Source organism: Sparus aurata, chromosome 11, assembly GCF_900880675.1.
Source record: "Sparus aurata chromosome 11, fSpaAur1.1, whole genome shotgun sequence".
Taxonomy (NCBI): domain Eukaryota; kingdom Metazoa; phylum Chordata; class Actinopteri; order Spariformes; family Sparidae; genus Sparus; species Sparus aurata.
In genome coordinates, this window is record NC_044197.1 from 25,399,164 (window position 1) to 25,426,622 (window position 27,459).

The 27,459-nt window shown below is 42.3% G+C and overlaps 2 protein-coding genes across 8 annotated transcripts in view; one reads left to right on the top strand and one right to left on the bottom strand.

Moving 5' to 3' along the window:
* Positions 1–77: 77 nt before the first annotated feature.
* Positions 78–9,475, bottom strand: usp1 (ubiquitin specific peptidase 1). Of its 2 annotated transcripts, none has more exons than XM_030434021.1 (9): positions 9,149–9,475; positions 8,411–8,636; positions 7,794–7,938; positions 6,582–6,683; positions 6,276–6,442; positions 4,732–5,447; positions 3,888–4,052; positions 3,530–3,731; positions 78–2,812 (listed from the first exon to the last, which is right to left on the bottom strand). In XM_030434021.1, exons 2-9 carry the CDS (start codon positions 8,578–8,580, stop codon positions 2,032–2,034), a joined length of 2,448 nt encoding a protein of 815 aa, XP_030289881.1. In that variant the 5' UTR covers positions 8,581–8,636; positions 9,149–9,475; the 3' UTR covers positions 78–2,031. The 2 variants fall into 2 exon arrangements, with proteins under 2 accessions (XP_030289881.1, XP_030289880.1); XM_030434020.1 differs by having other exon boundaries at positions 6,276–6,445.
* Positions 9,476–10,742: 1,267 nt separating this feature from the next.
* kank4 (KN motif and ankyrin repeat domains 4) overlaps positions 10,743–27,459 on the top strand; it is an 83,128-nt gene continuing 66,411 nt past the window's right edge. For 3 of the 6 annotated variants that reach the window (XM_030433172.1, XM_030433181.1, XM_030433180.1), the window contains exon 1: positions 10,743–10,842. The gene's annotated coding sequence lies outside the window, so the exon portion shown is untranslated. Of the gene's footprint in view, positions 10,843–14,360; positions 14,732–26,842; positions 26,909–27,459 lie in introns of those variants that run through there. The other 3 variants (XM_030433177.1, XM_030433176.1, XM_030433178.1) reach the window with 3 other exon arrangements.

Below are 27,459 nucleotides of genomic sequence, written 5' to 3' on the forward strand. Positions count from 1 at the left end.
TTGATTTTATTTAGGATAAATGTTATGGAGACAACAGATGTGTAGGATGTGAGTAAGAGTATGAAAAGGATCAGCGGTGAGGACGTAAAGGTAAAAACTTTATTGCTTAAAGTATGAACTTACCAACATTAATATATTTTCAGCTGGAATGAGGTACAGTTTAAAGAAGACAACACACTTACTGGGGCTGTTCTCAGATTAAACCAGATCTGTGAGCACTTTGGAAACCTCGCCCTGGTGTATACAATTTATATTGAAATAAGTGAAGATGAACCATTGTGGATAAAAACTCAGAAGCACTGCTGAAAAACTCAACGAATCCCTGAAACCATGCTTGGACCTTAAGCACTCTGCTGCAGAACCTGAGATGAACAGTGTCACCCTTACTGAATGCTTTAAACTACAAACACTGCATACCCGATGAACATGTTTTTCACCTGCAAAGCTTTAAAAATGAAAAAACCTCTGAACATGCAGTTTAATCAGAAGGAAATTATCTGAGTGATGACGGGAACACATTGACAAGGATAGAACAGGTTCTGAGGGCAGAATCTGATTTTGTGTTCACCTTAAAATAAAGTTGCTGGGATCAAATTTATTTCAGTTGTCTAGAAAAATGACCATACCTGGACTCATATTTGTAAAAAGTAAGCAAAATAGGATGATGATTTAATTGAAGTCAAAGCATTTCGTTTTGCCATGCTCTATGCTACAGATCACACATAATTACTACAAACTGCCAACCCTTGAATTATGTAGCTATGAAGAAGACAAACAGTCAGAGCATACGGCTGAGATTGGTTGCACTTGTGACTCTTAAACCTTCGAACCAATTCTTCAGAAAAAGTGGAGGTAGATTTCACCGAGAAGGGTTTTGCTCCGTTTTATATCCTGTCACTGAATGAAGGAACGAACCCTTTAAAAAACAGATTTAGATTTTCACATTAAAATTTTTAAAACATTTTATGAACAGTGCAACATCTTATAAAAACCTGATACTTTACTGAAGAAATATAAATTGTAAATGTTTCTGATATCTGGTCTGAGTGCGAACACCTATAGTCTTAACAAAACCCCCCAAAAATGGACAAGCTTTGATGTATAAATTTAGATGCCGAACATTTTAGTCCATTTTATGTAAAAAAGAAAAAAAAAAAAAAGTCCTAATGGGTTGGTGGATGGATTTCCTGCATCGACTGCATCAATTTCAGACTTCAGAATTACAAAACCACAGAAAAGGTTTGTATGTTAAAACTTGAGAACAGGGAACCGGTGCAAAGATCGGACAAGATATGGGAGGTGGGCAAATACTTTTCTTCAAAACTACAGAGAATACTGTAGAAAGGAAAATGCAGCGTATTCTCTCTTACCTCAAACATAATCTACATACTGTAGGGAAGGATTTTTTTTTTCTTTTTATTTGGCTCTAATTTTGGCTTTTGAATGATGAATCTAATCCAAATACATACAGCACCAACACTATCCTTTAAATGGATATTGGATTATAGAAAAATAATCAGCTAGGAGGAAAGACATTTAGCATTTTCACTCATTTTAGTTCAAAAGTGCTTTTCCAATTTGTAAAAAGGAACAAAACAAAATCATAAGAGAAAACATCAAAACAGGACATGTTATAGACAATGACAGAAAAAGTATCAAAGCCAGTGTCAAAAAAAAAAAAAAAAAAGACAGGCCACTGTACACAGTTTACAGAGGTGACAGTCACATTAAAATAAAACAGATAAAGGCTTAAGTCATCCCTGGCACGTAGACAAATCCATACCATCTATTGTCTGCCCCAGCATAGGAGTCCATGAGACGGTTCAAACAGCTTTGGTCCTTCAGTGTGACCAGACTGTTGTAGTACAGGTTTCTGGACTAAGAACTATCTTCAGTTCAACATATGGCAGCCACAGTATTTTTGGCACTGCTTGCCATCTTGCAAAACAAAACTTTCCCCTCTCTGAGCACCCAGCTGCCAAAATGCCTAACCAGCACAACCCTGAGTCAACAGCAGCCCTCGTGTTTATGTTAGTGTCCACGTTCAGGCATCCTCCTGTAGAACAGCAGGTAAGGTGTGGATGAGGAGCAGGTCTCAGGAGAGCAGGCTCGCAGGAAATCCTCCTCCTCAAACAAACGCACCTCTGAGTCATCAAACAGCAGCCATTTGCCCTCATATTCAAGGAGGCCGTTTAAAGCCTGCTGCTCTGTGGCCTCCACCTCCCCACAGGAAGCCTCCTCTCCTACTCCAGGCTCCTTTTTAAGTCCCGCTTCATTATTGTGGCCCAGGCTGTTGACGGTCTTTCTCCGTTTGGATCCCTCTGTTGATCCATTGTTGGCGGTTTTCTCTGTATGTGTGCCGCTGCTGTTGCCAAGGTCATAACTAGACAAACTCCTCTGGCCCCCCAAGAGTCCGACCCCACCCTCTGACAGCTTCTTGCCTCCTGTTTTGCTACTAATCAAACTTGCACCTCTCCTTGCATTCAGGCTGAATGACACCTCTCCGTCATCATAGTCCAGTGCTTCGTCTTTCATCCGTGTGCCCTCTTTATTTTCCTTCTCCTCTCGCTGCTCCTCCTCCGTTTCTTTTCTGTCCCGCAGCCAGAGCTGCCTATCTTTCAGATCTGACATGCGGACGTAGGCGGTGTAGTGGCCGCTGCTGATGGTGACGCCGCTGTGCATGACCACGGCGAACAGCTGATAGTGATGACCCTTCATAGACGAGGGCTGGGTGCACCACTCCTCCAGAGACAAGGTCAAAGGTGTCTGCAGAGGGGTGTTCACTTTAGACAGACCTGCATACGGGTCCAATCTAAGAGGGGAAACCAACAGTAATTAGCAGTGTGCCTCACATTCATGTCACTGCATTTAGGAGAACAATTCAGACATTAGATAAGAGTTTTACAGTTCCTCTGTAATACCAGACTTCATTACAGTTTACAGTATGACAATTACTTTCTTGTTAACAATATTAACCATGTTTCTTGCAGCAACACATATAAAGACCTTGGAGATGACAACTTTAAATTGCAACTTAAAATCGCAGAAGCTGCAATTACTTTAATAAAGGTAAAATATGTCAGATAAAACAGCATTAAACAGTTCTTATAGTAAAGAACTGTAAAAAAAAAAACATCTGTTGGTACAGCTCCAAATGTCACATCATTATAATCCTAATAGCTTTCTTAGTCTCTTTCTTAGAGTTTGATGCAAAAATGATCATTCCCACTCACTGGAAATCACATCATCTTTGTATCTGTCAAATAACAAAATTACATCCGTATTTCTGTGTAAACTGGTCAAAAAATTATGCGTCTGTTGTATCCTTTCAAGAAATGAGAGAGAGCAGATAAACTACAGAATCATTGAGCTGATTTAAAATTCAAATAAACTGACAAATACATCCTTACTTTGTCATCTACATAAGAGTACTGCAGGACAGAATTGAATCTACAGTATTTTGGACAGAAAAGTGACTGAAATGGTCAAAGAGCTCAGCAGTAAATGTGTAGCAAATTCATCGACTCACTCTAAACTGTTGGCAGAGAAGCGCTTCAGGTGGATGGTGATCACTTCAGGAGTTTTGTCAAACAGCAGACTTCTCTCAGCCTCTGTGTAATGATGACAGGTCTCACAGAAATACTTGTCCTCCCCGACGATGCGCTCCACTGAAGCAAACTGGCCGATGGCCCATGTCAGCGTCTTCAGCTCTGGTTTAGGATCAGGAGAGACTGGGAAGACAGAAGATACAAATTATGAAATTAATTTGTTTTTTGTTTTTTTTTATAAATTTGCATTGTGGTCTGGAAGAAAGAGTAAGGGTGTACACATTCACAACATGACGACTTCTTTGTGAACTGGATGCAAAGAGTAGTAAAAATCCTCACCCTCAGAGAGGTCGTCTGGGCTGCTGGGTTGGTCATCAAGCACCGGGACACTGATGTCCTGGAAGTCTTCTCTCCTCTCTGTGAAGCTCTCACACTCCAGACAGCGAGTCCTCAGTACCAGCTGGCCCTGGAACAAGCGCTCCATCAGGTCTAGGCCAAGTGAATCTAACAGAAACACAGAGAGACAGGGCTGAGTGATCTGTCAGTTTATGTCAGCGGCCAAGTACTGATGCCATCAGATTTGCCTTGGCAGAGGTTAAACTCAGCAACTAGGAATCTTTCATCTTTCCAGACTTTATGTCCTACTCTTTTCACTATATACACACAAATAGTGGGTACATTTTTTTTTAAGTTAGTTTTAAATACGGTCTGTGCAGCTTTTAGAGTGTAAAATTCAAGCACTTTTCAAACACTTTCAAGGTATGTAAACCAAACATTTTTCCAGATTCTCACAGCCTGTACCAGCACATCTAAATGTTAATGATAAATACAATTACAAAAAAAAGAAGGTTTAACAGAATTGCAATACAGCAGCAGCAAGCAATGTATGTAGTCCCTTGTTCATTTTACTGGCTCTTAATATTTACATTGATTCTATGTTTTGATAATTACCATTTAATTTTTGCTCATTTCAACACCAGGGTACAACAAACACTAATGATGACTGGATTGTTTCATTCATACAATAAAATACGATTGGTGGTTTAAGTGATTATGGAGATGAAACACCAGAATATGTTTCAAATCATGCATTTTATTATTTTTTTTATTCAAGCATCATCTTAACCCCGAAAACAGAAATTTATAAAACTTTACAGACTTTGTATGAATAATATTCTCCTACCTTGAGGTGTCATTGCCTTCTTGTCTCCAGCCGTGTTTTGTGGTGCTCTCTCCTCACAGATCTTCTCATTCTGACTCTGACCATCAGTCAGCTCGTTCTCCTGCTCCGGTTTGTTTTGGTTCTTCACAGTCATGCAGCTGATCTTCCCCACACTGCGAAACTTAGAGAAAATGCTCGGTTGTTTCCCAGAAGGCCTCAGCCAGCTCAGTTTAGCCTTCTTCTTTCTTTTCCCCTCTGCTTTAGATGCCTTCTCACTTTTCCCCTCACCGTCACTCTCTCCTTCATCCTCCTTGTGTTGTTTCTTCATCCCTTCATCCTCTGCCTCCTCCTCTTTGTTTTGGGTGTTATCTACTGTGATTTCACTGGAGGACCTCCGTTTGGAGCGAGTCAGGGGTTTATTTCTCGTTTCTTCCTCTGCATGAGTTTTCTTGGACTTCACAGATTTTGGCTTCTTTTTGGCGTTTCCCACTTCAGTGTCACTCTTCCTCTTGCCGCCGACTTGGCCATCCTCCTCGTTGGGAGATTCTGCTACAGAGCTGCTGGAACCCACGTCGACTTCATTCTCCATTTTAACTTCCATGACATGGTTGTCCTCCCTCTTCAACTTCTGCTCCTTCTTGATGGTATCACAAGCCTCTTGGATATATCCCAGGATGCACTGCAGCACCTCCTGGGCATCATGCTGAAGATAGCCTTCATACATGGGGTTCAGCTGCCTGCAACCCAAAGAAGAAACCAACATATTTAATGATGATGATGCATCAGCTTGAAATTTTGGGAAATGTTCAGTTTTTAACTCTCACTCAAATTAAATATGTAATTTTAATAAGGTCGTTTGGGTTTTACATCTTAATATAGGCATTGGGTCTTAGTTTTTACCCTCTTTATAGACAACATTTAATTAAGTTAATCAAATCCAATTATTTAAAAAACAAAAAAAAACAAAAGGTGGGTCCAGAAAATGTCTACTCCTGGCACACAAACAAATTATCACTTTTCTTTAAAGAGGTCATATTATGCTTTTTGGATTTTTTTTTTTGCCTTTCCTTTGTAATGTAGCATTTTTGTGCATGTAAAAGGTCTGCAAAGTGAAAAAGCCCCAAGTCCACACCAAACAGTATTTCTCTCTCCCACAGGAAACGCTGCTGCGTGAAACGCCTGGTTTGGAGTCGAGCCTTTACTTCTGTAACTTATGTGTGTCACTCACACTACCTACTCAGCCTCTGATTAGCTACATCCTGCCTGTTAAGAAATGTGCATGTGGAACTCTCATCAAAGATTGAACACAGGTGAAATGTCTCACTCTGAGCTGAAATGGAGCGTTCAAGACACAGTGTTAAGAGGGGTGTTGCAGCAATGCACTATATCAGAATTTTATTTTTTTGGGGGGGAATTTAAGTATGTAACCATAGTCTATGAGGAACCCAAAATAAAAGTATGAAAATGTGCATAATATGACCTGTTTAACAGAAAACGAAATTCTTTTTCCTACATCCCTCATTAATTTGGACACAGCCTATCATTCAAAATAAGCATATCATTACCTGAGTGTGTGGAGTAATTTCCGAGGCGGTGTGGCGAGTTCTCCTTCACTGAAGCTGTCGGGGCTCAGCAGGAAGTCAGACTGCAGCTGCTCCACTGATGTTATCAGACTGTTGAAGCTGCCAAGGAGCTCGATTTGAGGCGGTGCATCCTCAGATATAACTTCTGACTGCTGAGAATGTGGATGCAGAAATAAAATACAATATAAATAAGAAATGAGGTCCAATAACCAAAACACAGTTTGAATACACTATACTGTACAGTAGCCCTCAAAAGGAAATGTAAATTGAATGAAAATTTGCACCAACCTCATCGCTTTTATCAGTTTCATCCTTTGGTTTGTCTTTTCTTTTAGAGAAGTTGTACAGTTTCTTTATGCCTTCTCTGAGCCCTGGGCAGTAGTACAGCACCTGAGGTAGCAGACATGTATCAACATTAGTTATCATTGACTTTTTCAGAAGGAATCTGTCTGCACAGAAAAGTCAAAAAAAGCTTTCTAAGTAAAGTTTTCTTCAGGATGTCACTTCTTTTGGTCTTGGAAAACACACTTATAAAGAACCACACAGTCACTTCATAAAAAAAACAAAAAATATGTTGACTGTGAGCGATACTTTTAAAAACATGCTGATACACAAAATACAATTAAAAATATCTGTTTTACAGGCGCACCAGCCAAAGTATGCAAGATATAAAGGAAAGCAGTCGGGGTATTAAGGCCTTGAGTAATTATACCGATATTTACATCACATCTTTGTCAATACTTCCCAGTAACAATAAATCATAGGTAATGTCATTCATTTATCATTAAACGTGATGGTACTGCATCTGCATAGGCAGTAGAAAATGGATGGACATAAAAAAATTACTATTCACAACTAATCCAAATATAAATGTTACATAAGGTTAACAGTCTGAAATAGTACTCACAATTTCCTAAAACATATTTTATGTCCTAATTCCAAACAAAATAAAATATGACCCTATGGCTACTGACTATTTAAATAGCTGTTACAGAGACAATCATTCAAGTGCCTTGAGGCAAATGAACAAGTGCCAGTCAATCTCTGTCAGTGAAATGACTTGATCTGAACTGTCAAGAGGACACAGAATGCTGTGGAGAAGCCTCTTAATTACAGGTTTTATCTGTTCTACATCAGCCACAGAAGACACAGTTCTCTACATTGGGCCAAACAGTGTTTCTGTCTACAGTGAATGTTCAACAATATTCTTAGTGAAAGGGAGAGTTATTTTGTTTCCTACAGAATTATTTCCCTCAGGTTTCTTTATAGTTTTTCATGCAAGAAAAGGCCTGTATCATGGCTTTGTATGTAATGACTTGTTATATAATGACACACTGGAAAATAAAGTTACATCCGTTAAGAAAGTCTGTGGGTCATAATTTATCAGTGTAAAAAGATCAGCAGAGATGGATGCAGACATAAATACATGTGTTTATTTTTTTTTAATTAACAAACAGCTGTTAAAGATGTGTACCCAACCTGTCTATGGTGATGACCCACCTGTAAGACACTGTTCAAGTAGCAGGTGTTGCCCAAGTTGTTGAGGCCCACAAATGGCACCAAGCTCTCTCTCTTCTCACATGACAGGAGGAGGCCAGGTGAGGCTGGACATGGAGAAGGACCAGGGACCTCCTGATCACAGCCGCTGAACAGTGAAGGAAGAAAGCAGAGTTTCAAATAAAAATAAAATCAAAACATCAGTCAGGTTTGATTCTTGCAGTTTTAGTAGTGCTGGGCAGTCCTGAAAAAAACAAAAACATGTAGAAAAACAAACATGAATGATTGTCTAGTTTGTGTTTACAGCTTGGTCAGAATCATAAACTATGCTGAAAGCTGAATAAACCTGATTCTTTGATATTCTGCTTTCAGGAGCATTGAGACAATTATCCAAGCAAAATAAAGATTATTTTCAAACCAAATATCTAAATTTAAGGCATTTCCATCTACATGTAAATTACTCTGGCCTAAAAAAAAGTTTATTATGAATTAAATTTTGTTTACTGTTTGAGAACTTCCTAAAACATGCCAGCCAGGCACCACATTCCTTGACATGGTAAAGCAGTGTTTTGAACTTTGTATGACCTCAAATGAATCACACATTCACAGCACCGACCCACCTTGCCTCAGGCTCCACTGGTTCAACAGTTTTGGGTTCATCCGCCTGTGGTTCAGAGAAATCCAAAGCCCTTTTGGTGTCTTTCTTCTGGAGGAACTTCAGAGAGAGTTTACTCTTCTTGATGGGGCTCCCAAGCGCCGCCACAACATTTTCACCCTGCAGGCCTGGCATCTTTTTCTGGTACCCAGAGGGCGACTTTTTCTACAGAGATGCAACAGCGCACCTCACTGGAAAGACATGGAAATGGAATTAAATTTCAGCGGGCGCCATCAAGAGTTTAACGTGACCGAAGGAAACTACGCACCAAGTCAATATAGCGTTGCTATGGAAGGGTAGCAAAAGTGGCTAGATTAAGTTAATGTAGACCGCTCTGGTTTACAGAATCCAACCCGGTAACCGACTGAACGACGTATTATGTAACATGTTAGCTGGCTATAGCTAATTCAAGCCAGTGGTGCTTCTCTTGTTTTCATTCCCCCCCCCTCGACTTGTGAAGAAGCACCGTTTACGTTGGCGACGGTTAACTAGTTTTAGCGTTAGCTGGCAGCTACGGGTCAGCAAATAGCACGCAGTGAACTGCTGCTGAGCACTTTGCAGACAATACAACGACAAAACTGGGTCAAAACGGTGCGGTGAAGAAGTGGGAGGAGATAACAGGCAGCACGCCGTTTCTAACAGTTCACTCACAGAAAACGCAATAAACTAATCCACAATAGTGTTTAAGCGTTGTTGCACTTACCTGAGTGAGTCATTCCAAGTCGAAGTTTGATATATTTCATGGAATATCTACTCTGAGAGCCATGTACAGAGTGTTTGACGATTCAGACGGTGCGGCAGAAGTTGGCGCTTTTTCCTGCTCGAAGACCCACTGGCTGCTTCACCGCCGGACAAACACCGGCACGACGTCTAAACTTCCGCCCAAAATTTCCGAATAACCGCCCCCCTCCTGATATTAAACGTGTTTCAGACGCATACATGAAGCGTAACCGTGTGTAGATTTTTGTAAAATCATGTAACCAAAACGACTTACATTCCAGTTGTCAGGCTTATATTAAGTCACCTAATGAGTTTAGGCCCCTCTGCTCAGTTTCAGAAGCCATTTCTGTAGTCTCGTGACGGTGGATGTTTGGATTCTTCTTTCAAAATAAAAGTGGAAACCTTTGTAGAAACTGTGAATTGACGTTTTGCGAAGAACTTTTTGGTTTTATTTAAGATTTTGACCAGCACATGTTGTGTTTTGGTGCTGGTCTATGCAGGTTTTTCCAGCAGGGCAGTCACTTTCACAGCAGACAAGAGAGACAAGATTTTCATTCACTTTTACATGTAAACTGATTTCAATGTAAATTTAAGACATCTGGGAACCAGTCATTTGTGCAATTATAACCTTCATTAAGAGTGGTGTATGTTTTCTATTTGGGAGAATTCATGCACATTCATGCACAAATAACCAAAAAGTCACGCACATCCCTACACCCAATGGCTGCTGGATCATTGGCAATAGGCTAGTTCATAAATCTCTGCATGGTTTGTTCCCTGCATATATCTTTGAACTTCTTACCCCCTTATAGCATCACCTGACCCATTACCTCCCCCCTCTGTGGCATGTTGGCTCTGCCCTCTTCTTATAAAAAATTAAATGAAGCCAGGAGCAGGGCATTTTTCCTGTAGCAGCTTCTCACCTCTGGTATAGCAAGAGTTCAATACAGATGGTCTTGAGTTTTTGAATTATGGTTTGAATTGTTTTTTTTTATTTTTTTTTATCTTGCTTCATTTCTTAAACATTTGCTATGCAAATAGACCTACATGTCTTTTTATGCTCCTATTTGCAAGACCATTTATTTATGTCTTCCCTTACAATGCAGATATGTGCTAGTGCAACACATTTCATTTGACTTTTATTGCATATTCAATAATGCACATGCATATATGCACCCGTATCCCAATATCCCAAACTGATTTTGAGTAGTTTAAATTATGAAGCACTTTGGTGCAAAACCTGTTTGCTATAAATTAAATAAACCTGAAACTTGAACCAGCTACCATATTCGTTCCTCCACTGGGCTTCTCAGCTTTTATTTTGAAAGTTAGTACACGGGTGTACAGTTGTATTTAGCCCCACTTGATAAGCGGAACTAAACCTAGTTCCGCTAAAATGAGACGTATATATTATATTATGTTAAGGAGATTCGTGTGCGAGAGTTTGCTGGTCAGTAAACTTTAAAAATACAGTTCATAAACATAAATACTAGATACAAAACAGCTCTTCACCGTTAGCAGTTTAAGCGGAAGTTACCTGCGGTGTCTACCTGCAGCCGGCAGGGGGCGACATTGTTCATGTAAATAGAGGCAGAAGTGTCCAGCATCATTCTCACTTCCACTGGAGCATCTCCTCATCTGACAGTCAGCAGAGGCTATCCTTCCACCAGTTTAACGGTAAGATACTATTTACGATTTGTCACGTTTCTGCCGGAATAGATAAAGCGAATTCCGCGCGTGAGCAGCCTATTTAGTCTGTGTTTTGGCACATTTGTATCAGTTGTAGTGTGTTGATTTTAACAGGGCTGCACAGTGTTGTTGCTGGCGTACGTTTTTAATCGACCGAGGAGAGGATCGCAGCATCTGAATGCAGCGCAAAAATAAGAAATGACAGGTGTGTCGTCTCGTTGCACACAGTAAACAAGTATAAGCATTCAGTGCAATGGTACGTATGCGGGACGAACCGCTGCTGCTGCTGCTGCTGCAGAGTAGCTGCTTGGTCAGCAGCAAAGATATATCGATGGACATGAGCTACTGAGCCCCGGCTCTCAGAATCCACTCTATTTATTTTCTGGCTTGGTGATCAGGTGTTGTTGCAGTAAGGATGCTGATACAGTAGTGGATGGGAGTAGTTTGGAGGCACTGTACTTCCTGTGGGGTTGTAGCCCTCCCAGCTGTGGTAGTGATGGAGCTGCAGCATGCACCACCGCCGTCCTCAGAATATGTTATCTTTGCAATCTCCCGTTCTGGATTTGCCCCACCAGTACATTTCTTCAACAAATGCATTTACCAGAATGCCATAGCTCATTTCGATTGGACTGATGTTATCTTTAAACCCCACATATGATGTTTAATCACTGCCTGATGAAGTAGATTCCATTATAGATGTAATAACCAGCAGGTGATTTATCCAGATTTAATGAGGAGGGCTGGTGGGGAGATGCTATGTTCCCTCACATGCCAGCTAAAGCCTAACCAGGAGATGCATTATGAAGAGGGATTACTGTGTCTCTCTTCCCTCGTCACCTTCTGATAATATCGCTCTCTCAAGGGGAGAATTATTGCCATCAGATCCTGAAACCCATGTCCCAAGCTATATACTACACAGTGAGTAGGGCCTTGTTTACACACAGGATGCAACAGGATTGTCACACTGACACTGAAGAAGGTCACTGGAGCATTTCAATGATGGTGGACATTTATTCCCCCTGGAAAATCGGTTCCTTTACTTATGGGAGTCTTCACTTTAAGCAGATCTGAAAGCACTGATTAAAGGATAGGTCCACCCAAAAATTAGAAATTCAGTCATTATGTTCTCATCCTCAATGCTGACTGTAAGTCTGTTTTGTACTCCGCAAAACATTTCTGGAGCATCACAGCAAAACAGCATTGCAGCATGTTCCTCAACAACTGATGTGGACAGAAAAAAAGTATAAAGTGTTCCCATACACAAGATCCAAACTTGGAAATCCTGTTGTTTACATGCTTGTTTTAAGCCAAATATTCACTGTAGCTGTTAAGCTACAATGGTTAGCATATCTAATCATCTTTACCGCCTGTCGAGGGTTTAAATAGCGCCTTTCCAAATCACTGGGCTCAGGGCTTCCGGAGAATTGGATTACAATGGACGAGCTGTATGGAGCCATTTTTTGGTTGTTTTTGTCCCCATCTGCTTTAGTTGTTCAGGAGAATGCTGCAAAGCTGTTTTGCAGGCCACAAAACTTCAACTGACTTACAGTTGGCATTGACATTTATAAGATAATGAGTGATTTTTCATTTTTGTGTGAATTTGCCCATACTGTGATATTGCCATCTATTGGGCGACCCCACAAGAATTTAACCTCTAACCTGTGGTAGTAATGAGGACCATTCTCCACACACCGAGCAACGGAATTGGCCTTTATCAAGGCAGGCTTTGTCCCAGGGGGCAAGGAGCTCTCATGTCCGGGGCAGCAGAGTTTGGTGGTGTGGCAGCTCAAAGCCCTGGCCCATGACATGAAATACCCCCACCTCCGGCCTCCACCCACCTCACCAGGAGGGGAACGCTGGAGGGAAAATGAAAGCATGTTGAGCGACAGGCAACGGTGCACTCCAAGAATGAGAAGCATGTCCTGAGGTCTACTTCAGTTTACCCCCCAACAACAAGCTCCTCTGTACACACATGCAAGCAATGTTTTTTCCCTTCATTTTTTTTTTCAGTCTATCAAGGCTGCAATTTACAATTATTTGCGTTATCAGTTAATTTTTTGGGATTATTTGATTTAAGTTGTTAGATGGAAAGATTTTCATCACTTTAATAACCGGACAGGAAATATGATGCTACAGTATTACATGCAACACTGGGGGAAACTGGCTAGCTCACTTATTCACCTGTTATAAATTGTTTGTTTAATGTATACACAAAACAGATTGTAGAAATTGCACAGCCCCTGCAGGGAGACAGAATGTGCTGGACTACTTTTTGGTTGTGTCCAGTAACTTCCCAGAATCTTCACTGGTTTCCCGACAACTCTTTAGGACCATGAAATTGTATGATGTACCGTCAAGTCCTGTAAAACAGCAAATTGCTGTTTTTACGCTCCGGTTTTTGTCCAGATTAAACAAAGAGGCATGCTGTTGCTGTTGTTTTCTTATTGAAAAATTGCAATGATCAAATGATTATCAAAATTGTTGAGACATCTTCTGTTAATTGCCTCATTAATTAAAATCAAATGATGTCTAAATGTGAGCCGTCATCCCTGGTTACACCCTGTGAACATGGGAGGGATTTTTCCTTCTCCGATTGTTCCAGTCGAAGGATTTTAAAGGCAAGATAGGAAAAAGTAAAAATGGAACGGTAATGTTTTCTCCACTCTCCGGCTCTCTGTTGATAATTAATATGTGTAGATATACGTATGTATCCCGGCTGGGGCGGGGCCTCTCTGCATGGGTTCTCTCCGGTTTCCTCCGCCATGAAAACACGTACATTAGGTTAAATCTCCAGTCAGAGGCCTCAACCAAGGTCCTGGCTTCGATCTAGAGTTGGTTCCCTGAGCGCTATGCATAGGTTGTCTGCTGCTCCTAGGGAAGGGTTAAAAGCAGAGTTACACTTTCACTACTGAATTGGTGTCACAAACTAAGCTACTTCTTCTTCTCCTTCTTCTTCTTCACCATCATATGAGCCCCTCTAGATTTACCCTGAGATCCTTTGGGGGTCCAAACCCACAGGTGGGGAACCAGTGGAGTCATCAACTAATTTCCCCAGCTCTTCAACTTTAAAAACGCCCACTGAGCATTAACCTCATCTCTCTAAGAGCTGTTTTTGCCATGAAGTCTGTTATTGCATTGCTCTGCCATCAGCTACTTTATTTATTTTCGCTGAAAGCCCTTGCAGACATCTCACACAGGCTCGGTTCAGTCGGAAGAAGATCTGTGTGCACGCGTGTGTGTGTGTGTGTGTGTGCGTATGTGTGTGTGTGTGCGTATGTGTGTGTGTGTGTGTGTGTGCGCGCGTGTGTGTGTAGAAGGGGGTTAATGAGATCCTTTATGAGGGTATGCATGTGTTCACAGCCACGCATGCATATGTGCATATATCAGATCACATCTCAGGCAGCACCCAATCTCTCTCAGTCTCTCTTTCTTTCTTTCTCTCTCTCTCTCTCTCTCTCTCTCTCTCTCTCTCTCTCTCTGCATACTTCAGACCATCTGAGCGAGTCCCGGCTGATGTGTGCTGAGGAGGTGGGTGTATCCAGCCCAGCCGCTCTGATGTTAGGAAGCTGTAACTCCTCCATCCTACTCAGTCTGCTGTGCTCTCCCGTTTCACTCACACCGTCTGCCCTCCGTCATAGTATTCTCCTCTCACTCACCGCTATTCATCACCATCCAGGAAACATTTGCACAAACCCACGCAGGTAGACAGAAGACTGTCCGCTGGACTGAAGTGTGTTGGCTGATATATGAAGATAGATGTGCGTTATTTGGAAAGAGCTTGAAAGTGGGGCTCTGTGGCGGTGCTGTTGAAGCTGAAGTTCTCTCTTTACTACGTATTTTGTCCCGAAGGATAACACACTCACACACAGCTGCAGAGGTAAGAGGAGGAGAGATGGGATCTGAGCTTTTTTTATTTTATTGTTTTTCTCTCAATCTTTCTTTTTTTATCACTTTATCTTTGTCATCCTCTCCTCTCCCACTCTGTTCTCTGCAGGTATCCTCTGTCAGTTGTCATGTTCATTCATTCTTTTTTCTGTCTCGTTTATCACGTTTATCCTTTTAACTATAAATTCACTCCCGTCTGCTGATATATGTTTTCCTTTCCCTCTGTCTCTGTTCATTTTAATGGCATTTTTTAGAACTGCATTCAGACACATTTATATACATTCCAGCCATGCTGTGATGACTCCAGTTATTATCATCTTCCTCTCTCTTTATGCTGATGTTTATCTCTTGTCGCTCCTGAGCTGTGATCATCTGCATCTCTGTGGCAATCAGATGCTGCTCAGATGAGGCGTGTACGTACATATTTGAGCACCTTTGTGCAAACACACTGAAACGGGGGAATCTCTCTTTTTATTTTGATCCTAACATTTCCTCTCCTCTGCCTGTCGGTTTGTCTTTTACATCTCTGTATACCAGTTGATCCTTTCTCTGGAGCGTTTCGTTGGCCGGGCCAGGCTCAGTAAAATTCCCTTCTGGCCTGACTAATGTCTTTCAGCTGGAGTCTGACATGTGCACATATGCGTACGATAACAACACACACAAACTGTTGGAAATGCTCTGACCGAGGAATGGCTGTTGTTTAGAGCGCTCATACATGCAACTTTTGCATGGCCGCTTCTTTTGCGATATGCATCCTTTCCCTCTGCATCTCTGCCACTCTCTAATGTCAAACCTCCCTGTCTCTCTTTCTCCGCTCTTCTACGGTCTGCATGTATTCACAGTTAGTCTTGGTCGCCGCTCTGCTCTCCTGCCACAGAGCATTGGCTATGGTTGGTTGGCTAACCGCAGCAGCACAACATTAAAAAAGCAAAGCGTTCGCGTTGCACGGGCCGTGTTTACAGGGTGTCACAGTGTGCGTGTGTCCGTGTTGTGCTGAATTCACCGACATTAAGAATTCTCCATCCACGCTCAGGTTAAAGGGCACATTGTTATTCACACAGACACACACACGCAAACGCTCCGTCCTCTCAGATTCATCTGACCCGCATTAGTGTCCATGCTCTGTGTGTGTGCGTAATGTTTTGTATGTGTGTGTGATTTCCTTGGAGGTGCAGAGAGGTGAGTCATACCGGCTCACATGCTGGTGGCAGTTGGAGGCGTTCGCTGTAACGATGCCATGATGTGTGGTTTTGCAAATAGAAACTGCCTGATGGAGCTGTTTGTCTCTGAAATGTCAACTTTCCAGGAAAAGAAAACAAGAAAAAGCGCCTTTTCTTTTAGGTCATCACCCATTAATTTCTAAGGTTATTCAGTGAGATCTGAGAGCGTCTTGTAATCCCAGATCCCAAATAAGAGCTTGTAACCCATTCATTTGTGGTAAAATATTAAAATAAGCCAGAGCAGAGTTGCGAGGTTTTGCATTTTGCATTGACAACATCGAAATGATTCATTTGTTTTGAATTGAAAAGTGGATCCACTGATGACGAATGTTGGTGAGTAAGTCCATCCACCGCTTTGGTCCGGACTGAAAGATCGCAACAACTACTGGATGGATTGCCATAACATTTTGAACAGATATTCATGGTCCCCATATGATGAATCATGCTGGCTTTGGTGATCCTTTTAACCTTTTGCCCAGGTTGACTTTTGTGGTTTTGTGTGACATGTAACTATTGGATGGATTGCCATTAAATGTGGCGCGTACATTCATGTCCTCTCACGATGAATTTTCCTCCCAAATTTGTTTTTGGTCAAAATTTGCATATTTGTATTTATCCACATCTTTGGTATTTGGTATCTTTAGCTAGTTGGTTGATGGCTGTAGTCTTTGTGGTGTGTTCAAGTGCAGCATTTTGGCTGAGACATGGGCAGTCCGACAGCCAGCCTTCTTCCCTACTGTCTGATGCTGTTCAATGTCGGTTTGGTGTGTCTGGGTCCACAGGCTCTGCCACACTCAAGGTAAAACTCATCGCTTCAAGTGTGCCAGCACAGGGAAGACGCCACTGACTCCATATTTAAAACACTGGAAATACAGAGAGATAAATCTGGCCGTGATAAGCTTACTGTGTGAACTTGTTTGGTTATGGCATGAATGTAGTGCACGTTAATTTAATGTAAAATGTAAAATGTAAATTCTGGCGCGCAGGTAGTTGAGGGGTTAAGAGCGCATACCACATATGCAGCAGACCCCGGTTCGAATCCTGGCCGGAGGATGTCACATCCCCCTCTCTCTCCTACTTCCTGTCTATCCACCGTCAGTTAAAGATGTCTATGCCTGAAAAAATCTTTAAAAAAGTAAAATTCCTGCAAAGTAGGCTTAAACTAAATGTAATGAATAGTGAAGCAGCCCAGTTTGGTCCTGAAACCAGCCCATTAAGGAACACGCCTTAGGTAGAACTGTAAGGGAAAGCCTTAGAAGCTTAATCTGATGGAAAGTGTATTGAAGCACAAAAACACACACACACATGCGTGCACCCGGCCCACCCAGAATCTGTAGCCACTCCAGTGAGCATCTTGGTATGGCTGCTTGTATGCAGAGCAGAGCACAAACTTCACACCGAACAGCTAAACATGCAATGCATGCTATACACTGAATAAACACACTGCTCCAGTCGTGTCTTCAGAGTTTGTGTGACGGTCACGATCGAAATTATTCTAATGTGTTATTCTAAAAATAGCTGTCAGCAAAGAAACAACTCGGCACCGACCACATGGCACTTCACACAAACATTGTAGTCGTGTGAGTCTGGCGTGTCTGGAGCAGTGTGTTTTCTCGCTGAGAGCTGAGATGGGCTGTGCGTGTGTGTGTGTGTGTGTGTGTGTGTGTGTGTGTGTGTTTGTGTGTGTGTGTGTGAAATTGGCCGGTGCCAGTCGATGCCAGTCTGTGCTCTATCTTGACTGGCCGAACGCCCGGTGCTCATGTGGTTCATATTCCTCAGACTTTCACATCCACTGACTCCTCCTGAGGCTCCTCTGAACCTGTAAATGCCTTTGTTGGCCCACACACTGCGAGTGTGTTTATGCACAAATGTGTGTGCTAAGTTGATTTCTTAAAGAGATACAGGTGTTCAGTTTCTCACCAAACCAAATAAATCCACTTCAAAGACAAAACAAAGCTAGAAAAAAGAAAGAACGTGCGAGAGCTTTCAAATTCTCTTCCATGTTCCATGCGGGCCGACGCAGGATTTTTTTTTTTTTTATTGTTTTATCTCCATGGATAGATGTTCTTTCATCGAACAAGTGAAGGAGCCTGGGCTAAGGAGCTTTAGGGCTTCTAAGCTGTGCTGTGGGAGGAAGAGGGACTCCCTAAACTCGCTCTCTGTGTCAGTCAAAAAAGCCAAAAACCCCTCGCTGAGAACACACACGGATACATGAGAGCCGGGAGTCAGCACGCTCACACACCACACACACCAGCTGAGCAACGCCTAGGGATGGCACTACTAATCTCATTCTCCGTTGACACACTATTCCTCAGATGTGCCATGCTTTCACAGCTATCTCTCTCTCTCTCTCTCTCTCTCTCTCTCTGTCTCTCTCTCTCACCATGTTGGTATCCTAAAGCAAGAGGTGTATTCCTCCCTATCAGTGTCAGCAGAAGGGTAAATTCACAGCGGGCCAGAGGTGTGTTTGTGTGTACTCTGTGCCCACAGCACATCTGTTCTGCAAACCACAGCTTCCCACAGACTGCACGACTCCACACCATCGTCCAAAAACAGTGGGACTTTGCAGAAGTTCAGATAAAGTGGCTCTGAGGTCCTCATGGGGGAGTAAGTAACTTAATTCATTGGATTATCCAATAGTATTGTAGACGTTCGGAACTCGTTCATTTCAATCCTGCTACAATTTATAGAAATGTTAATAGCTGTTATTTACCTCTTACAAAATGGAAAGTTTGTAGACATCATCATTTTGGCTGCCGACAGCTCCTGAGCTTGTTGTGGCTGAGGTAGAACCAGCCCATTTTTCTTTCGGACAGCAGCCAGCCTGCATTGAAGTCACTGCCAAAGCAGGTGGATTTCTCTCTCTGCCCTGAAAGCACTTTTTTCTTTTTTGGTTTAAAGGAATGTCAGCATACAGCATAGTCTTAGAACAGACTGAGCAAATTTGAACTTTATCATTTCGGTTATTTGTGTTATTCAAGAACCCAGTCGCCAGAATGAGTGTTGGCAATGTACATTTCTGCAAACATTTTGTCTTAAAATACCTGTTTTGGTCGCCACAAACAAGTCTGGAACTTGTCCTAAGGCCTCCTTAACAATATCCGGTGGTAGATGAAACAGAACTTTGGTCACTAGTTGGCAGCCTTCTCGCCTGTAACCCACACCTCCTGAGGTCAGGTCATAAGACATGCTTTGTAGAAATGTAAATATGGTATGTAGCCTTTGACACGAACCAGTGTGAATGAGTATGTGGTTCACAGAGATTTTAACTGCTAACATTTTATCCTGGCGACTGGTCTGTGTCCAGATGACACATCTGACACACCACACCTCAAGGACCCACCTTATCTGTCTACTAACTATAAGTGCAGTTTAAGATTTACTTTTTGTCATTCTAGACAGATAAACTGCTAATTTGTGGGTTCATTCCTATATACTGTACATTCCTGTAGAGATGCACCGATCCAGTGTTTTCCGATCCAATCCCAGTACCAATACCTGGGCTGAGCTATCGGCCGATACCCGATACCGATTCGATACTACTGTTGAATGAATGAACCGTATAACTTGCCATGTGAGTAGGGATGCACCGATCCGACTTTTTCAGTCCCGATACCGATACCGATGCCTGGACTTTGTGTATCTGTCGATACCCTATACCGATCCGATACCGGTGTTGAATAAATAATAAACTGTATACCTTCCACCATGTGAAAGGGACTAAAGGCACTAGGCTTTCCTAACTAAGACAAAATAATCAAACAGTTACTGAACATTGTAAACATGTGTAACATTAATAATAATAATAATAATAATAATAATAATAATAATAATGATAATAATTCCGTTCCGTTCCGTTCAATTTATATAGCGCCTGTCAGGGTACCCAAGGACACACGTAACAAAGTGAAACAAACAAAACAAAGAATAAATGGAGCGCCTGTCAGTCAGCACGGAGGGAACATTGGCAACGAAGTCAGTAGCACCGTCCGTAGACAAACTAGCGTCTGGAGGCTCCGTGCACACAGCGTGGGCGACGCAGGAGACCAAAAATCCAATCCAAGCGAAGAAGCCTGGGGTGAAGTGACAGCAGAGGTCCAGTTGCTCCTGTGCTGAACACCTGAAGACCCCGCCAGCAACGGCGGAGTAGCGACCATCGAACATCGCTGCAAGTCGGGGGAGACCGCAGCAGCAGAGGAGAGCAACAAAGCAGCCTGGCGGTGAATAACCCTGAGGTTGTGGTGGAGGGAGGACCAACGGAGCAACTATGGACAGCCCACAGAGTATTGAGTACGTCGGTTTGAAAGTAAGCGTTGCTAGGCTAACAGCTGATCAGTGAGGCTAACAACTGATGGCGGGTTCTACTAGCTAATCAGCGGAGAAATGTGACGTGAGTAAGTGCAACATCCTGTAAACAGGAATCCAACATAAAACATAGCAGCTGAACCTGAGAATAAACTAATAAAAAGTTGGTCAAACAACAACTTGTGCTCTTCCAGCATGCGACACACTAACGCTGACGAATGACGTAGGATGTGCTGCGACGGAGAAAAACAAAACAAAAAAACAGCCGTTTTGTCAATATCAGGGCTGATATCTGATCTTAATATTGGCTCGGTGCACCCCTACATTCCTGTTGCTCACAGAGGAGCTTAACAAAAGCAGCTGACTAGTGATGATGGCATTTTCCTCTCTTCACCTGTAGCAGTAGTGGATCTGCCAGTTAACGTGTAAACCATTTGTTGTATTTTTAGATGTTAATGAGACATCTCTATGTTTTTGCATGATGCCTTTAATCAGGCTGGCTTAGTTGTGTTTGGCTACAGGGCAAAATATGATCCTGTTGATCAGCATCAGCCTTGTAATAGCTGGATTACAAAGCTTTTAAAGTCGACGTATAACCAAAGGATGGGGCAATCTGACGATTAATTGACTGTGACTTATTTTGAAGGTGTCCACAATATAATTTTCATGCAAATCATATTGGTCGCAATATTTAATGCCCTTTTTACTTCATTGATTACCAGATCTGCACTGTGTGAACAAACCAATAGACTGATGTGGCCAATTAGATGAATTTCTTGAACTTGAAATTTATATTGTGGCTTGAGATTGCGATTAAATATGTCGTGATATGATATTTTGCAAGTGAGTTAATTTGTGCTAGTTAGGACTTTCTGCAGGCAGAGGCTATCAGTGAATGAGGCTCCATGTTAATTAGTGTTATTGAAACTAATGACGCACAAAATGTGATTTCATTGTGCCCAGTTTGATTTATTCAACATTAATGAGGAAGACACAGTGAGATTTTCCAAATCAAAATCATCCAGAAAAGTCCATCTGCTACGGATTCTTCAAAACATTTGTCCTGTTTTCCTATCGTGATGGAGGACATGATGTGGGTAACATCCGTCTCTGTGTTTTTGTTGGAAGATCATGCTCTTGTGTCCCAATGAGATCATTTCCAACTTTTTTATTCAATTTGACGAATGACGTACACTGACCACCTGGAAGATTAACAGCATGGAACACTTCCTTGTGAGATATACTGTACCTTTGGTCTTTGAAAACAGTTGGTTAGGATGTGCATAGTTTTGCATTGTTATTGGGCCCAACAATAATGTGTGAGTGTTTCTGTGGAATTTCCATGGTGGATGCTTGAGTGGGTGGGTCTGGCTGAACAAAGGTCACTGAGGTGGGCTGCAGGCCATTGCTGAGGGGAACTGCGGAGATCAGAGGAACAATACAAGCCGTAAGACTTTCCCTTGTTCTCTGGCTTCTGGTTAGGCCAGGGTCACCAGCCCTGTGTTTGCTTTCTAGCAAACCCTCACATTTATTAAAGACTAAACCAGTGCTTTTGCATGTTTAGGCCATTAACTATTAACTGTGCATATTTCACATAACTATCGAGCATTTTCCGAAGCAAGTTTTTTAATGAAGCAATTACTCATCTTGATCATTGCCTTGTAATTGCATCATAATGCTGTTACCAGTAGCAACTGTTGTGAACATGTCCTTGTGAAAAGGTTAACAGAAAGGAAAAATTAATATTGAAATCATTAAAGCACTCACTGTTGGCAGCTAACTCTGAAAATTCAGAAATAGTTTTTCGTTATGAGCTAAAAAAAAAGAACATTTCAAAACATTTCCAAAAATGCCTCACCATGATAGCATAACCAACTATTCACATGAAGAGATTCTCTACTTAATGCTCTTTTTATTTCTAACTACCTCAGACCGTATTGGTTTATAATCAGTGAGCTAACACATGTTGAACCCTGGCAGAGCCCTTAAAGGGTAGGGCACAGGATGCCATTTCCAGGTGACAGTCATGATGTATACAGCCAGGTTTACAGGTAACATTTAAAATGAGATGTTGCGCTGCAGCTCAGGAATACAGTTCAACAACCGGACATTTCTTGAGGAGCAACGCTAAAGAACAATGGCGGGGTCCATCCTTGCATTGTTTCCCTCCGTTGTATCCCCACCACTGCTCCTTTAATGGGTTCCTGGCATTGACAGGCAGGAAAAAACAGAGACTGTCGTGAGAGGAGTCAAGAGCGTAGAGTCCAACATGTGACTTCCTTAATGGAGCCTTCATCGTCAGCTTCTGTGTTGTAATTGGCTGGCCGCAGGAGGCAGGAACTTCCTGCCCGAGTGTTGTTGGAAGTGGAACCACTCCCTGCGACAAGACTTACAGAGTGTGTACATGCATGTGTGAACATTTGTAAGAAAAGTATGTGTTCTGAGCCTGAAACAACCTTTGGCTTTCTGAGTTTCTATTTGAATATTAAAGATGTATGTGGGTGTGCAAATATATTGAATGTGGACACAGTGGGATGTTGTTCTTCTGAGGGTTGTGGGAGTGTTGGCTTCTATACAGACTACTTGAGTTGCACTTATAAACTCTGATATGACATACTTTACACCCTTAAACATATTGTATACCTGATTCACTTTCATTGCATCACACAGTCTGCAAATAAGGAAGTCTATTAATGCTCACTCTATCAGCTGTGATGTTATCCCTTCCGGTCCGCTTATGCTCCAATCCATTGCATGCAAGAAGTCAATAGTTCAGAACTGATATTGCCAACTTCCAATCTGAATGAGTCACAGTGTGAAACACGCCCACAGCAAACTGATTGCAAGTCTCTGAACTTCACAGGTATGGGTGCCTCTTAGCAGTCAACTAAAACACTAGTTAATGAGAAGAGAACCACTTTACTTGGGAGCCGTGCCTTGTCATACAGGCCGTATTGAAAGTACCTGGGGAGGTTTGCAACCATGAGTACTATGACGTGTGGTTAGGTTGGAAAACATTCACTCGATGGATCTTGCCTGAGATTTTGACTTGGAATTAGGACTTAAATAACCATTAACTGCACTTTTCCGTGTCAGAGGTTGGTCCTTTAACCAATAGTTTGCAAACACTGCTGGCACTTCATCTGCCGGTCAGCATTACCAGTCTTACTTTGACCTCAGCATCCACCTGCAAGGACTGATTTCAAGTTTTCCCAAGAAGTTCATTATCAACACTCGTGTTCTCCAACCTGCCGCACTGTATTCTTATGAGGGCTGACAGGACCAGAGCCAAGACCTCTGTTATCAACCCAATTAATTAGAAGCTTGTCCGATGTGTTCGCTGACTCAATTTGACAAAAACTCATACACACCTACACACATACTTTCTGACAGTGGTCTACTATTTGCATTGCTTCCTACTGCTTCTACTACAGCGTGAGTGACAAGTAGAGATTGTGGGTAAACCACAACTATGTGAGAGTACCGAGTATTGTCATAGTTGCTGTGGCTTCTGGCCAACAGCCTGACATCTTAGGGCTCGGTTATATCAAACCAAGGCAGTGGTTTGGTGTTGAAAGTAGATCGCAGGTTTCTTTTTGGCTCCTCACATATAGAATGCCGCTGTCTTCCCTTTAGACTAGTCACAATGTTAGAACTGTATTTCTTAAACTTCAGAGGTTGACACCCGTCCACAGATTGACCAAAAGTAAAAGAACAGAGGAGATATTAAGTTTGAAAAGATTAGTCTTTTGATAGATTAGTTGATCAAGACAAAATTAATCGGGATCAATCAAGGAACTATTTCGATAATTCATCATTTAAGTTATTTTTCAAGCAAAATACCAGTTATTTGATAGTGACAGCATCTCGAAGGTGAAGACTTGCTGCTTTTTCTTTTCTTTGTGTACACCGGTGTATGGTGCATATCTTTGGGTTTCGGATGGTTGGATTGACAAAGACCTTTAGACACTAAGCTTTGGGCTCTTAGGGTGATGAGGTTGGCATCAGACGTTGTCCTAACTTGAATTCTGACTACAGTCAACCAAACGTCAACCTTTAACAACGTTGGCAGCCAGCTGTGAACACAACACACACACACACACACACACACACACACACACACACACACACACTGAACAGAGTTGCAGAGAATCGTCTTTGTCAGCACTCCAAACCTGCAACCAAAATCATCCGGTGGCAGAGCTGCAGTGCCAGCAGACTTGTGTTTCCTATCGGCAAGAAGAGAAGCAGCAGAAAAAGTGTAGAACTGCAGATGTAGACATGAGTCGCATGTGTGTCTTTTTGCACAGTGTGTGTGTGTGTGTGTGTGTGTGTGTGTGTGTGCGTGCGTGCGTGCGCGTGAGTTTCATATTCAAAATGTTATACCCGGGAACTTATAATGACTTGTGAGCTGCTTCTCTTCTAAAAAAATATTTTTCATCCTCTCAGAATATATTTAGGCTCTCACGCCATTATCTCAAAGTAATTTGGGATAGTGTGAGCTGCTGGTGTAGTAGAGTGTGCTATATTCATTCCTCCTGTGTGTGCTGATTTTAAGCAGTTTATGTATCCAAATTGTATCTAAGTGTTGCTCCATGCTGGCGTGCTTGTTTGTGGGCCTCTGCGCACCTGTGAGTGCTGAGCCATGGTGTTTGTCTCTTACTCCAGAAGCCCACAACCTCATTCCCAGGACAACCTGAACACATGCTTTCTCTCTCCGACAACGCATTCTTTCTAATGAAAGTTTTATGTCTCCCATCTGCAAGCCAAAGAGAAAACCTGCTTTACGGCGGGCTCCCTCTTCTCCATCCTCTCTCTTTCTCACAAACACTCGAACACACATGCCTCTGTTGTTTGTAAGGCAGTCATTGCTTTCCCAGAGGTTAAAGCACACACATTGGAGGTGACGAAAGTAAAGTAGAGCACAAGAGAAGCAGAGATGAAACAAGGATAAAAAAGGGAGAAGAGCGAGCAGATTTTTTTCACCGTAGGAAAGTGCGTTTCTGTGTGCGAGTGTGTGTGTGTGTGTGTGTGCACGGCGCTCGTTTGATGTTCTTCCCATCTTTCAAACTAACTGTGGTGAGATTGCTTGCACTAATGGCTTGCATGAAGCTCAGGAATGTAGATCAACAGATGAACGCCCCGCTGCTGCATATGAGTGCCCGTGTGCTTGCGGTGTGAGCGAGAGAAGCCACACTGCACGAGTATGCAGTCTTACGCGCGGCACTTGCTTTGTAACCTACCAGCTTATGAGCGGTCCAAAGTGCGCCAAGGTGTGTGTTTCTCCTGTGAGTTGCAAAGTGTTTGGCCTCAGTGGAGCTGCTGGCTGACTGGGATTTAATGAGGCCTGAACCCTGTCTGCTCCTTCACCTGCGAGTGTGTGTTTGCACATTTCAGTTTCTCACAGCTTCTTGCTGGAGCTGCTAAAACACTTGTTTCTCAACAGGGACCAGTGTTTTCTATTGCTATGGACATACACAGTCGTGGTCAGGACTGTTCCCAGTGCTGATTGTTTAGTAAGCGAACAGGGGAGCCAACAAATGCAAGACTACCAGACTCGGTTGAGTTTTGGTAATATTATGTAGCAACAAAAATATGCTGAAGAAGTAGGATTGCGTAATACTGGATTTAGCTGATATCTGATATTTCGATGCTTCCAACTCTTTTTGTGTGGTTCCAGATGCTGATTGCGATACATGCACTTGCGTTTTTCACGTGATTGCAGAGAACATCAACTTTTTCTTCTGATGGAGTTATCATATCATTATGCCCTCTCTTATTGTGATGGCCCATTGGCAGATGCATACACACAATGCATTTCAGTGTACACTTTCACTGGCGAAAATAAGAGCACTTCGTAGTCAGCAGTTCAGGTGAGCGCACATAATTACATCCTCATCCCATCAGTCTGTTCATTTCAGGCCAATGTGATATTTCATTTTAATGCCTGATGATGTGCCTGATGTTATGCATGTTGTGCATTTCTGTTAAAGGATGGGCTCACAAAATGTTTTAATTCAGTCATCATATACTCGACTCCACCGGACGACCAGCCCAGTCGGCAGGATATAATTTTAGCAGCTTGTGTTTCTGCAAACCACAGATATGTCCAAGGTTAACATTTGTGCCAAACATGTTCACATTACAGCATGTGCTTATTAGCCGCAGCAGAAGGTAGAGGGGAAGTTGGTGGCGTTTTTACATCCAAGGGCTCCCACCACTGGATACTTTGAGGGATACCTGCAGACATTTCTAGCATTTTTTTTTGGCAACCAAAACAGGCAATTTTTTTGTGGGAAGTTGGACCACCTGCGTCTGCGAGTGTGATTACCAAAACAGGTATTTTAAGTCAAACTGTGAACTCCACCTGACTATCCATCATCATAGAGATGAGGAAATAATGACTAATTATGTTTGGGTGCACATTAACAAGCAAAAACTGGCAAAAAAAAGTAAGACCATTAGAACATTTCCATATTCCAGGTGCATCAATAAAAAAGGCATGTTGAATACACTTTGAGGCATGAATGTCTCTCTGTGGACACAATTAATGATTGATTCATTTTGTGTGCTTTCAGACATAAAGGCAGTGTGACATTAGCTCACGATTGGGTTTTGCTGGGAACTGCTAATAGGATCCAAATGTAAGTAAAAAGGCAGTTTTATGAAGGGTAACACTTTTATTTGGTGACAGGCGGGCAGGATCAGGCAAGCAAACACAGCAGAGCTGGCAGGCAGAACAGACACAGCTGGCAGGTATCAGGTAGGTAAGAGGCTGGCAAAGAAACAGAAATCGCTCGAAATCACATTAGGCAAATTAGACTGGCAATACCTGACAAGCAAAAACCATAAAGTAACTGTGCCCTAATTCAAGAGCTGCTTCCGTTGAAGTGTCCATTTCAAGAATTGATACATTAGATTGGATTTACGAGGCTGTGTGCTACCATGCCAATTCGAGTGGCCTCTGATGCATTCCTTGTAGACTTCAGTATCCCCGAATCCACTGTGAGTCCTTTGAAGGAGGCAGCCCCCTTGCTATCACTACTTGGTACTCAGCTACAGAGACTCTGAGAAGAGAGTCAGAGATATAAGAGGAGGGAGAGAGAGGAGGCGCAGGTGTCACCGCGGCACAATCACACTAGATTGCAGCACTTGAACTGGCACACCCACCGTGAATGACTCCAATCAGCAGGAT